Source organism: Sinocyclocheilus anshuiensis, unplaced genomic scaffold (assembly GCF_001515605.1).
Source record: "Sinocyclocheilus anshuiensis isolate Anshui unplaced genomic scaffold, SAMN03320099.WGS_v1.1 scaffold288, whole genome shotgun sequence".
In the NCBI taxonomy this organism is placed as follows: Eukaryota; Metazoa; Chordata; class Actinopteri; order Cypriniformes; family Cyprinidae; genus Sinocyclocheilus; species Sinocyclocheilus anshuiensis.
In genome coordinates, this window is record NW_015558570.1 from 892,957 (window position 1) to 904,407 (window position 11,451).

The 11,451-nt window shown below is 36.6% G+C and overlaps 2 protein-coding genes across 4 annotated transcripts in view; one reads left to right on the forward strand and one right to left on the reverse strand.

The window, feature by feature from the left end:
• The window catches only part of LOC107679620 (F-box/LRR-repeat protein 13-like), an 8,520-nt gene extending 2,740 nt beyond the window's left edge, over nt 1–5,780 (forward strand). Inside the window, exons 1-8 of one of the 3 annotated variants that reach the window (XM_016475228.1) lie at nt 12–370; nt 1,142–1,243; nt 1,357–1,671; nt 2,942–3,613; nt 4,523–4,741; nt 4,832–5,044; nt 5,168–5,385; nt 5,466–5,780. In XM_016475228.1, coding sequence (XP_016330714.1) covers nt 344–370; nt 1,142–1,243; nt 1,357–1,671; nt 2,942–3,613; nt 4,523–4,741; nt 4,832–5,044; nt 5,168–5,385; nt 5,466–5,634 — 1,935 coding nt within the window. In that variant the 5' untranslated portion in view covers nt 12–343 and the 3' untranslated portion in view covers nt 5,635–5,780. Of the gene's footprint in view, nt 1–11; nt 371–1,141; nt 1,244–1,356; nt 1,672–2,941; nt 3,614–4,522; nt 4,742–4,831; nt 5,045–5,167; nt 5,386–5,465 lie in introns of those variants that run through there. The other 2 variants (XM_016475230.1, XM_016475229.1) reach the window with 2 other exon arrangements.
• A 1,216-nt stretch (nt 5,781–6,996) lies between these two features.
• LOC107679600 (engulfment and cell motility protein 3-like) overlaps nt 6,997–11,451 on the reverse strand; it is a 17,613-nt gene continuing 13,158 nt past the window's right edge. The window contains exons 16-20 of the mRNA XM_016475196.1: nt 10,728–10,840; nt 10,541–10,645; nt 10,368–10,447; nt 9,814–9,894; nt 6,997–8,463 (exon numbers count right to left, since the gene is read on the reverse strand). Of these exons, the coding sequence (XP_016330682.1) occupies nt 8,251–8,463; nt 9,814–9,894; nt 10,368–10,447; nt 10,541–10,645; nt 10,728–10,840 (592 nt within the window). The 3' untranslated portion in view covers nt 6,997–8,250. The remainder of the gene's footprint in view (nt 8,464–9,813; nt 9,895–10,367; nt 10,448–10,540; nt 10,646–10,727; nt 10,841–11,451) is intronic.

An 11,451-nucleotide genomic window follows, 5' to 3' on the forward strand; every position in this document is an offset into this window, starting at 1 on the left:
CTCTTCCTGTGTCCGTTCATTATTATTTTCTTTTTTAAATGTTTTCTTGCTCGCTTTTTGATTAACTGACATTTCTGAGTGTATTGTGAAGTGGCGGAATTTGGTGTGGATAATGTTGGGGTTTGGTGCGTCGCTTAATACAGTGTAAGGAGGAACAACAGGAGGGTGTTATCAGATGGTCCCGTGCTCACGAATGTTGAGCACGTTGACAGTCCGCGACCCGCCAGCCTCTGAAGCGATTTAATGATAAACAACTTTAATCTGTGTCAACGATTTAATATTGGTATTAAATTAATTTCAATGATAATAAATAAGACCAGATGACTGAGGTGAGCTCATAGTCATGGAGAGTCCGTATCTACCTACTGAGGTGAGTCAAGCTAACACGAGTCCCTATTAACGACTATATGTTTCCATAACATTGTGGTTTAATCGTAGGACAGCATGGCCAGCATGTTTTTGACACTGTTCCATATAAATAGCACTGAATGGATATGAAGAATGACATTATGTCACACGTTTTACCCCAGTTAATATTTCTCAGTATAGGTTATTTTTTGAAAGTCTTTTTCTGTATATGGGGCAAGTTGTCACAATTAAACCTGCCTTTAAACAGCCTATTATAGGATTTTAAACTACAATTAAACAATAAAACGATTATTTGTATGTGTGTGTGTGTTGGCCTAAATATATTAATATCAAAAAAAATTATAATAAATATATTCTTATGATATTTATTAAGAAACACATATATTAATAAAAATATTTATTCAATAAGTATTCAAAAATTGTCAAAATTTGTGTTATATGTATATAAATTACTGTTGTGAGTTACATATATGTGTCCTCTATCGATACATCTTCTTACTTTTATTTTATCGTCCTGAGATGACTCTTTCTGTCAGTTTAATTAAACCAAAATAAAAAAAAATAAAAGACACATCAAATTTATAACATGAAAGTGATAACTTGCCCCAACCTTTTAATAATTTAATAATTTATGCATTTAGCAGAAGCTTTTATCCAAAGCGACTTACGGTGCATTCAGGCTATACATTTTCACCTTCATTATATAGTTGTCACTTGTCTTAATATTTACCAGAGAGACTGCAACCTGTGACTTTTCTCCCTTCTGTTCCAGATAATTTCCTATATATTGAGTTTCCTTCATATAACGGATCGAAAGGAGGCGTCACTAGTCTGTAAGAGTTGGTACGATGCATGCCAAGACCACCAGTTTCAGGTTTTTCTCATTTTTCTGTGGACATCTAGATGATCTAAAACATTATTACATTGTTTTTGTGTTTAGCCCACTTCCATAATTGTTTAAATTGCCATTTCGGTGCTTTACCGCAGAAAAATGTCACCTTCAAGTTCCCTGTTTCCACATCTTCACTGGACTTCATCTGTGCACTTGCAAGGCGCCCTCGCTGTGGCCTAGTCATCAGCCATCTTGATGGATCCAGCCTGTCAAGACGAGTACTTTTGGAGGTGGGGCTTCACCTCGGCCCTCGCTTGGACAGGTTGGCTCTACCTGGCAGCAGCATCACAGAGGCCTCCTTGCTGGTCCTCCTACCACATCTGACCGGCCTCCGCAAGCTGGACCTTCAGGGGCTGGACAGCCTCTTTATGTCTGGAGCTTTTCTATCTAGAGAGGAGCACCGTCGACAGGTTACACATTTAAAAATTTATAATGTCCATTTTTTATGCTGTAAATGATAAAGTTGTGATACCTAGATTGCATTTACATTTATACATTTAGCAGACATTTTTATCCAAAGTGACTTACAAATGAGGAACAAAGCAATTCTTCAAAGAGCCAACATTATTCATAATACACAGTGCCAGGTATATTAGACAACTAGATTAGGAAGCAGGCTAGAGAAGAGGAGAAATGCAGAGAATAAAACACTAAAAACTAAAATCAGTAGTTATAATTGTAAATTAAGGCATCACATTATTATGATTTACAAACAAATACAAAAATTATAAAAGTGGCAATTGACAAGTAAAACAATTAATATCTTTTTACTGTTTTATTTGTCATTTATTCATTAACAAACAATATGTATACTATTTTATTTAATATTTTTATGAATATTTTTTGTCATTTAAATATAATTATAATAAAATTATATTATATTAATATAATGTTGTGATGCCTAGATTGACATTTAAAACAATAACTTTTTAACTTTGTAGTGCCTGATTTTTCATTTATTTCTTAACAAAAATTTGTATAATTTTTTATTTAGATGTATTTATAACTTAAAATCAAATTATTGTATATATATATGAAAATATACTATTGTAGTTATTGTATTTTATATTAGAATTTAATTATGTTTTTTATAGTATAGATTCAGTGTAGAGTTTCTTTTGGTATAGATTCTTTTTTTTTTTACGATACATGGGGCAAGTTGTAAATAAAATCTGCCATTAAACAATCTATTATAGGCTTTTCAACTAAATTGTACACACACACACACACACACATATATATATGTTTTTTTTTTGTTGTTGTTTTTTTTAAATATATATGTTGTATGTGTATATTATCTATCATCATGCTGGTTTCGTCTGGCCAGAGGAGAACTGGCCCCCCGACTGAGCCTGGTTTCTCCATTTCTGTCATCGATGGAGTTTCGGTTTCTTGCCACTGTCGCCTTTGGCTTGCTTATTTGGGGACAGTTTCTGGCAACATTGACACTATTGGAAGAGAACTGAACTGAGCTGGACGATGACATCACTGAATCAACAATGAACTGACTTTAACTGATAAACTGTCCTCTTGCATTATCAGCACACGTTTTTCCTGTTTAACATTGTAAAGCTGCTTTGACACAATCTCTATTGTATAAAGCGCTATATAAATAAAGGTGACTTGACGTGTATATCATCTAATGTCATCTAATATCATCGAATCTTTGTGCAATAATAGGTCCAGAACGCTTTGAGGAACCTGGAGGAACTGGACCTGTCTGATCTGCGCTACCTCTCAGACCTCTCTTTCAACCGCCTGACGAGTTGCACGCCCAGGTTATGCAGTCTGTCCCTGGCTGGATGTCACATTGCTTTCGAGTTCGACCCATACCGAGGTTGCCCGGTCGGGTTTGGCTCTTCCGCTCTAGTTTCCCTCCGTAACCTCCTGAGTCTCTTGCAGAAGCAGGCCTCCACTCTCCACAGCCTGGACCTGAGTCGCACCAGCATCACTCCTGAGTCCCTCCGCTCCATAGCTCAGGTGCCCGGCCTGCGTCTGGAGGATCTGAGTCTACGTGGCTGTAAAGAGCTGACCGACTACTCCATGGAAATCCTCTGCAAGCACCAGAACGGTCTGAAGAGGCTGGACCTCAGCGCGTGTACGGAGTTAACCAGTAGGACGGTGCTGGCTGTGGCCACTGAGCTGAAGGAGCTGCGGTCGCTGTCACTCTCACAGGACTGGAAGATTACGGATAAAGGCCTGGCCGAGCTGATGACGCTGCCATGCTTGAGGAGTCTGGATCTGTCGGAGTGCCTGCATGTCAGTGGTGCAGACCTGGCGAAGGGATTGTCCTCTCCACAGCCCAGTGCGCAGCTGGAGACCCTGAGCCTTAGAAACTGCGCTTACATCAGGGTGAGGCAAAAGTGCTGAATGGCACTTATACATAAAAGAACATTTGTATCGTATCAATTATCAGCCAGTATTAGTGATTTTTAAAAAATGATCATACCAGTTAGTATTAGAGATTTAAATGTTCTTGCTCATATCCCTTACTTTTACATTTAGATCACCTTTGCCATCGACTAACTCTCACTTAAAGATCATCTTTAAAAACATTAATAATTTAATAACTGTAAAATGTAATCTTCAACAAATCTAAAAAATTAATATCCATTTTTCATACTGTAAATTATAATATGATGCCTAAATTAACAAAAACGATTTAATTTAGTTTTTAGTGTTTTATTTTAATGTATTTATTAACAAAAATATTTATAACATTTTCTTATAATTTATAGTAAAATTATATATACATGATAATATTATAATTATAATATAATTTGAAATTAACAAAATAGTCTAAATAAAAAAAATATGATTATTATATTGTGTAACATTTAGGGTAATATGAATATATCATAACATTTTTGTTTTGATATTTTGTATTCATAAAAACGTCAAAATTAATATCCATTTTAATTTTGATAATTATAATATATATGATCTGCTATGTGATGCCTAAATTGACAATTAAAGCAATTGGTTTTATTATTTAGTGCTTTATTTTTATGTATAATATTTTTGTTATATAATCTGTAGTATAATTATATATAAATTATGTATAATATAATAATGTATTTTATTATTTAATTATAATTTTTTTGATTAAGAAAATACTATCAAAACGTAATAGTAATTAGTAGCTTATTTAAGGTAATAAAAATATATAATTCTTGGTTTGAATAATTGAATTTGAATAATTTCTTGCAAGCTTTTTTTGTATTGCCTGCCTTCTTGCTAACACCCTGTGTTCTCAAACAGGATGCAGTCATGTTCTCCCTGACGCAGTTGCTCAGCCGTAACCTGAGAGAGCTGGACCTCACGTCCTGCATCTGCCTCACTGACCTGAGCGTTCACGCCATTGCAACGTACCTGCCTGCGCTGGTGGTGCTGCGGCTCGGCTGGTGCAAAGAGATCTCTGATTGGGGGCTGCTGGGGATGGTGGAACCCACCAAAGATTGTGATCCAAGAGACAAAAAGGTGGGATTGCCTGTTTGTTTGTTTTTTAGACTAATGTAACATTTCATAGTTACTGCGCACAGTTTGCTCATAAATGCCCCAAATGTGAAGGAGGATAAAGGCCCAAGCTTTACTAGGACCTTTGGGAACATGGGCTTTTTCCAGCCTCCCATCCTGCCTTTCCAGGAGAAGACACGTCTCGTGACTGAAGAGGACCTCGGGGCCTTTAGGGATCAGGAGGGAGTGTCGCTTTTGGCCCTCAGGGGTCTTCAGGAACTGGACCTGTCGGCCTGCTCCAGGTTAACTGACACCAGTATCACACAGGTCGATACTTCAATGATTAAAGCATGTACTTTCAAATATTGGTGACAGGATATGATGTCACACATACAGCTTCCTTTTGTAGTCAGTGCTAAGTAATATTCAAAATGTTCCTGGCTGCCTCAGGTACTCCGTTTCCCAGACCTGCAGCGTCTCTCGCTTTCTATGCTGCCTGAGATCAGCGACGACAGCTTGGTGTCCGTAGCCTATCACTGCCGCAGCCTCACCAGCCTGGCGCTCAGCCACTGTCCCCAGATCAGTGACCAGGGCATGGCACGGGCCCTTCCGCTCCTCCACAGACTGCAGCATCTGTTCCTGGCCTGCTGTGACACGGTTACTAACGAGTAAGTGACGACATACAGTCATCCATGTTTTGTACTTGAACAAATGAGCTCTGCTTAACGCGCTTAATGTGTTCCTGCAGAACTCTTTCCATAATCGCACTGCACTGTGACCGACTCCGGACCCTCGATGTGTCCATGTGCAAAGACATAACAGTGCACCAGGTGGACCTCCTCCTGTTCCAGCTGCCTTTCCTCGAGAAAGTCCAGTGTCGCTTTGCCAATGGTGCAGATTTTACTGTGGTACTATGAATCTGTAAGAGAGTATATTAGTGCTCATCCTCTTTTTCAGCAGCGTTGCTTCCAGAAGTAATTCCATTCATTTCTTCCATAGAGATTTTTAAAAAGTCTTTGTGTTATAAGCCATGAACAAAACCATCCAAAGCAAAAAAGTATTTGAAAAGTAGACAAAAAGACAAAGGTACAAGACTTAACGGCGTCATTGGAGGAAAGAACTACAATCCCATGAAGAATTGCAAATGACAATCTAATTAAAAACAGTGGAGAAATATTATACTATTTATTTAAGGTTGTTTATTATATCTATAGAAACAATATATTTTAAATTTATTGAAAAATATGGTTCCCTACAGAGCTCTTTTGGTGTTATTTGCTTACCGTGACTCTCTTTGATTGGTGGAATTTTCTGCACAGCATCATGGGTAATGTAGTTTTTACCACAAATTCTTCTATTAAATGATTGTTTTAAAAATAAGTTGAAATAATGTAAACTTTACAAGTCATGGTTCAAAATATATTTCCTTATGGAGAATATGAATAGAGCTTTTACTTCTGGAACCCGACTGTTGCACTCCATACAGTGAAAATAATGAAAAATGGTATGAATGAGTAATCAATTACTAAATGCTGTATTGTTTTTGCATAGGACTGTAATTGTGCTATTAATATGGTGAATCACTGCTTTTGAATGACTCTGAGGACCCAAACATTTCAAATGATCCAGTAGTACTGTAATCATGATCTGCTATTGATTAGTAGATAGAAAACACTACTTCCAGGCAGTATACGACAATAAATATTTTATCTTTTTTTTTTGTTTTTTTGTCTTTTCGTTTAATTATTTTATCCCACTGTGATTTGAATGTGCAGTCTTTATGAGGCCACACTTTATGACTTCTGTGTTTTGTCAGCGCCAGATAAGGATGAACTTTCAGGTTGCATGACGATGAGTAATAAGCTCAAAGGTCTAGTTTTATAATAGAATTTATTGCTAAACTCAACCTGTAATTAAAAGTATTAAAAGTCATGTTTCAAACTTGGAATTATCCTATGTACAGTATATATATATATATATATATATATATACTGTATATATTCTAATTGACTTGAATTCACAATTTATATTAAAACATTTTAGCAGACGCTGTTATAGTGACAGCTAATTTCAAGTTTATGAATGAGTTTGCAGTCTGTATTTAATTTATATAAATAAATCAATGCGTACCAAAATGATAGCAACGTCTTTCTATCGACTTCTCACGGGCTACACGTGCAAACAGCGCAACCAGTGACAGAGTTGTAATGAATGAATATACACAAAAGACATTAAGACTATTATAATATATATTTTTTTTTATTCCATTCAAAGGATAAACAAATCTTGAATTAATATCACGTACCATTGTCAGCTGGTCAAGTGGCCACATCATTGATCAAGATTGTTACACAAAACCAGAAGTTTAACAAGGGAAGCTATATACAAAACAGCAAACACAGTACATGGATTGTTTTTTTGCTAGATCAATGTTGTCATTAGATTTGTGAAAACCACAAAAGAACACAAGTGTTTACAGCAAATCCTGCATATTTTTTACACATTAAAGTTGTCAGCTCCATTAATGCATTTTACAATGGCACCACAGAATATTTTAATGATTATCTTTTTGATCTTGATACATTGTATGCATTATAAATCAACATACTATATGAAGTGCTTGTTATGTGGCGATAAAACCACATTTAGATCTACAGCCAAAACAGTCAGTGGATGAAATCAGATTCTTGATAAAATGCCACTAAATCTTTTTAAAACAGAAACATGATTATCTCCCATAGAAAATACTGATGTAAAATCCCACACGGCTAGTTGTATTTTGAACTGAAGGGAAACTGGCTATATCAAAAAAAGTGAAAAGTACCAAGTGTACGTTGAAAATGTGATTATGACAAAGCTGAAAGTATCAAATCACACCAATATATTCAAAGAGTGTCTCCAAACCACTTGGCCAAACTAGTCCTCTAATAACAAAACATTAGATCTCCAAACCATGTTCCATATGGAGCTTAATTCCTCTTCAGTACCAAATTTGTTGATCGCCTATGTAATCCAGCACAGGCCTTTTAAGTGCACCTAATAATGCAACAGACTGCCAATGCAATAATGCCATCCATGCATCAGTATGAGTTTCATACTGAAACAGAAACATGAAATGTTCCAGGCACATAAATGGTCTTTCCATTCCAACTATTAATCAGCGATTGTTTTAAATGTTAAACTGTATAACATCAGAGCAGATGAGTACCATTTTGAGTCTCAAAAACACTGAAGGGATGAAGGGAATCTATAGGGATGCCAACATTAAGCACAAATGTTTATAACATATATCTGAATCTTTTATTCCCTCCCAGATAAGCTGCTTGACGCCATTTAATGCCTTTTAGTACAATTTTGGTAGAAGCTAAATAAGTAAAAAGGGGAAAAGTACCACAAAAAGTGTGCATTCAGACCTGAGAATGTCCCCCATTCTGAAAACTTGCATTTCTGCTGCCACTGAGTGGCCATTCCCAGTTGTTTCCTGTCTTAGCAATGCAGTAGCTGCTGCGGACCACACGCTTATGGATCTTGTGTTATTGTTCGGCTTGGCTGAAGTCGTAGCAGAAGTTGAAGTTGCTGGGTGCTTTGGGGATTGGCGGTGCCGTGTCTGGGATCGGGACGTTTTCCAGGTCCAGGAGGCGGAGCTTGATTTCCATAGAGAGGAGAATCTCTAGTTCGCTGCGCATGCTCTCGCTGCTCATCTCTTTACCCAGAAGCACATTGAGCCCATCTGTCCACAGACAGAACTGGAAGACAAGAACCGAAAGATGAAATTGGAGCTACTGGAACAAGGACTAATAATAGATAATACTTGTTTTTTTTCCCAGTCACTTGAACTGAGTTAACAGTGCAATAACAGACGGCTCCCAGCAGTTCAGTAGTGGAAAAATACATTCAACTCACATCTGTTCTGGAAGAGGCGATGAAATTCAAGCTATACTCTTCAACGTCATATGAGATGCTGAAAGCCAAGTCCAACACCTCCTGCCAAACCAACCACAACCCAGGACACAATTGCAGTTCAGTTTTGTTAACTAATTAAATAAGTAAACCTGCCAAATTTGAATACTTTTTTTCCTTTAATTAATATTTATTCCTTGCACATCAATTTTTTTTTAAAGTCAACACATTATGGTAATTTATAGTAATATTTTGATATTGCTCATTTTCAATTTTAATGAATGCAACCTTAAAAAAATCTTTAAATTAGTATGTTATAATGTGATACCTAAGTTTACTTGTAGAATTTAAAATAACTGATTTTAGTTTTTAGTTTATATACACACACACACACACGCAACTTTGATTTGAATGCATTTATTTTTATATAAAATATATATTAAAAAAACACCACATAAATATATTATCATCTAGAATTATAACTGGTGAATCTAGTAAATTTTGATTTTGAATCGTAAGAATGAACAGAAATCATTAAAAGAACATTAGCATCATACCTTGTTCTGTTTTCCCTTGTTCTCCTTCATGTGAGGACAGTCTTTCCCAGTTACCACATTTTTGATGTCTGCGACAGGAACTGAGGGGAAATCAAAATGACATCATTTGTTTGACTAAGGTCAACGGTCACCTACTCAAAAACGGTGCTCATTCTATTAGCAGTCAGACTGACTCTTTTCCTGAAGAGCCTCAATGGAGGGTGTTTCCGTCTCCTCTTCCACATCTCCATAGTGCAGGACTTTGTGATTAGGAGAGAGTCGACAATACCACAGCTTGTCTGAAAAAACACAAATGAAAAGTACTCCAGACAGAAGATCATGATAACATTTTCCTGGTGTCTGAGGATTTTGCCATCTCACCTTGTCTCCGTCGGCTGCTGATCTTCCGGAAGAGCGAGGAGAATCTCTAGTTCGCTGCGCATGCTCTCGCTGCTCATCTCTTTACCCAGAAGCACATTGAGCCCATCTGTCCACAGACAGAACTGGAAGACAAGAACCGAAAGATGAAATTGGAGCTACTGGAACAAGGACTAATAATAGATAATACTTGTTTTTTTTCCCAGTCACTTGAACTGAGTTAACAGTGCAATAACAGACGGCTCCCAGCAGTTCAGTAGTGGAAAAATACATTCAACTCACATCTGTTCTGGAAGAGGCGATGAAATTCAAGCTATACTCTTCAACGTCATATGAGATGCTGAAAGCCAAGTCCAACACCTCCTGCCAAACCAACCACAACCCAGGACACAATTGCAGTTCAGTTTTGTTAACTAATTAAATAAGTAAACCTGCCAAATTTGAATACTTTTTTTCCTTTAATTAATATTTATTCCTTGCACATCAATTTTTTTTTAAAGTCAACACATTATGGTAATTTATAGTAATATTTTGATATTGCTCATTTTCAATTTTAATGAATGCAACCTTAAAAAAATCTTTAAATTAGTATGTTATAATGTGATACCTAAGTTTACTTGTAGAATTTAAAATAACTGATTTTAGTTTTTAGTTTATATACACACACACACACACGCAACTTTGATTTGAATGCATTTATTTTTATATAAAATATATATTAAAAAAACACCACATAAATATATTATCATCTAGAATTATAACTGGTGAATCTAGTAAATTTTGATTTTGAATCGTAAGAATGAACAGAAATCATTAAAAGAACATTAGCATCATACCTTGTTCTGTTTTCCCTTGTTCTCCTTCATGTGAGGACAGTCTTTCCCAGTTACCACATTTTTGATGTCTGCGACAGGAACTGAGGGGAAATCAAAATGACATCATTTGTTTGACTAAGGTCAACGGTCACCTACTCAAAAACGGTGCTCATTCTATTAGCAGTCAGACTGACTCTTTTCCTGAAGAGCCTCAATGGAGGGTGTTTCCGTCTCCTCTTCCACATCTCCATAGTGCAGGACTTTGTGATTAGGAGAGAGTCGACAATACCACAGCTTGTCTGAAAAAACACAAATGAAAAGTACTCCAGACAGAAGATCATGATAACATTTTCCTGGTGTCTGAGGATTTTGCCATCTCACCTTGTCTCCGTCGGCTGCTGATCTTCCGGAAGAGCGTTCCGTGACTCAGGCGGTTCAGTCTCTGCTGTCGGATGAGCTCCAGAAGCTCCGGCTTCAGACGTTCCTTCAGCTCGCTGGATGCAAAGACAGCAAGAAAATGCATGTGATGGAGCGATATCAGAGCCATCGTGCCAGTCACATACTCTGTAAAGTTAGTGATGGGTGCTTTTGAAACACTGCCTTGTATAGCTTTGAAACCTTTCTTCGAATCATTTGTTTCAGACCAGTGATCAAACAGCAAAAAAACAAACATGACTTCAGTAAAAAAAAAGCTTTCATAACTATTTCTAAACGGTTGGATATGTCAATGGTTTGCCACTAGGAGGCAATGATCTCTGCATCTTCAATTCAATCTTAAAGGGGTCCTATTATGCTCTTTTACAAAGTCTTGATCTTGTTTTGGGGGTGTACTAGAACAGGCTCTCATACTAGGTTGTTCGAAAAACACATTATTTTTCACATATTTTACATTATTACAACACCTCTCTCCCCAGTCTGGTATGAACGGCTCGAATAGTTCCTGATGTTAATTCAGTATACACATTATCCCACCGGTTACAATTGTGACGGACCATAAAATAAAATGTTTCACACACTTTTCCAAAAAAAATAAAATTATTGATTATTTCAAAGGGTTACTAATGACACATCATTTGGATATTTTCATGTCTGGGAAAAATTTGGG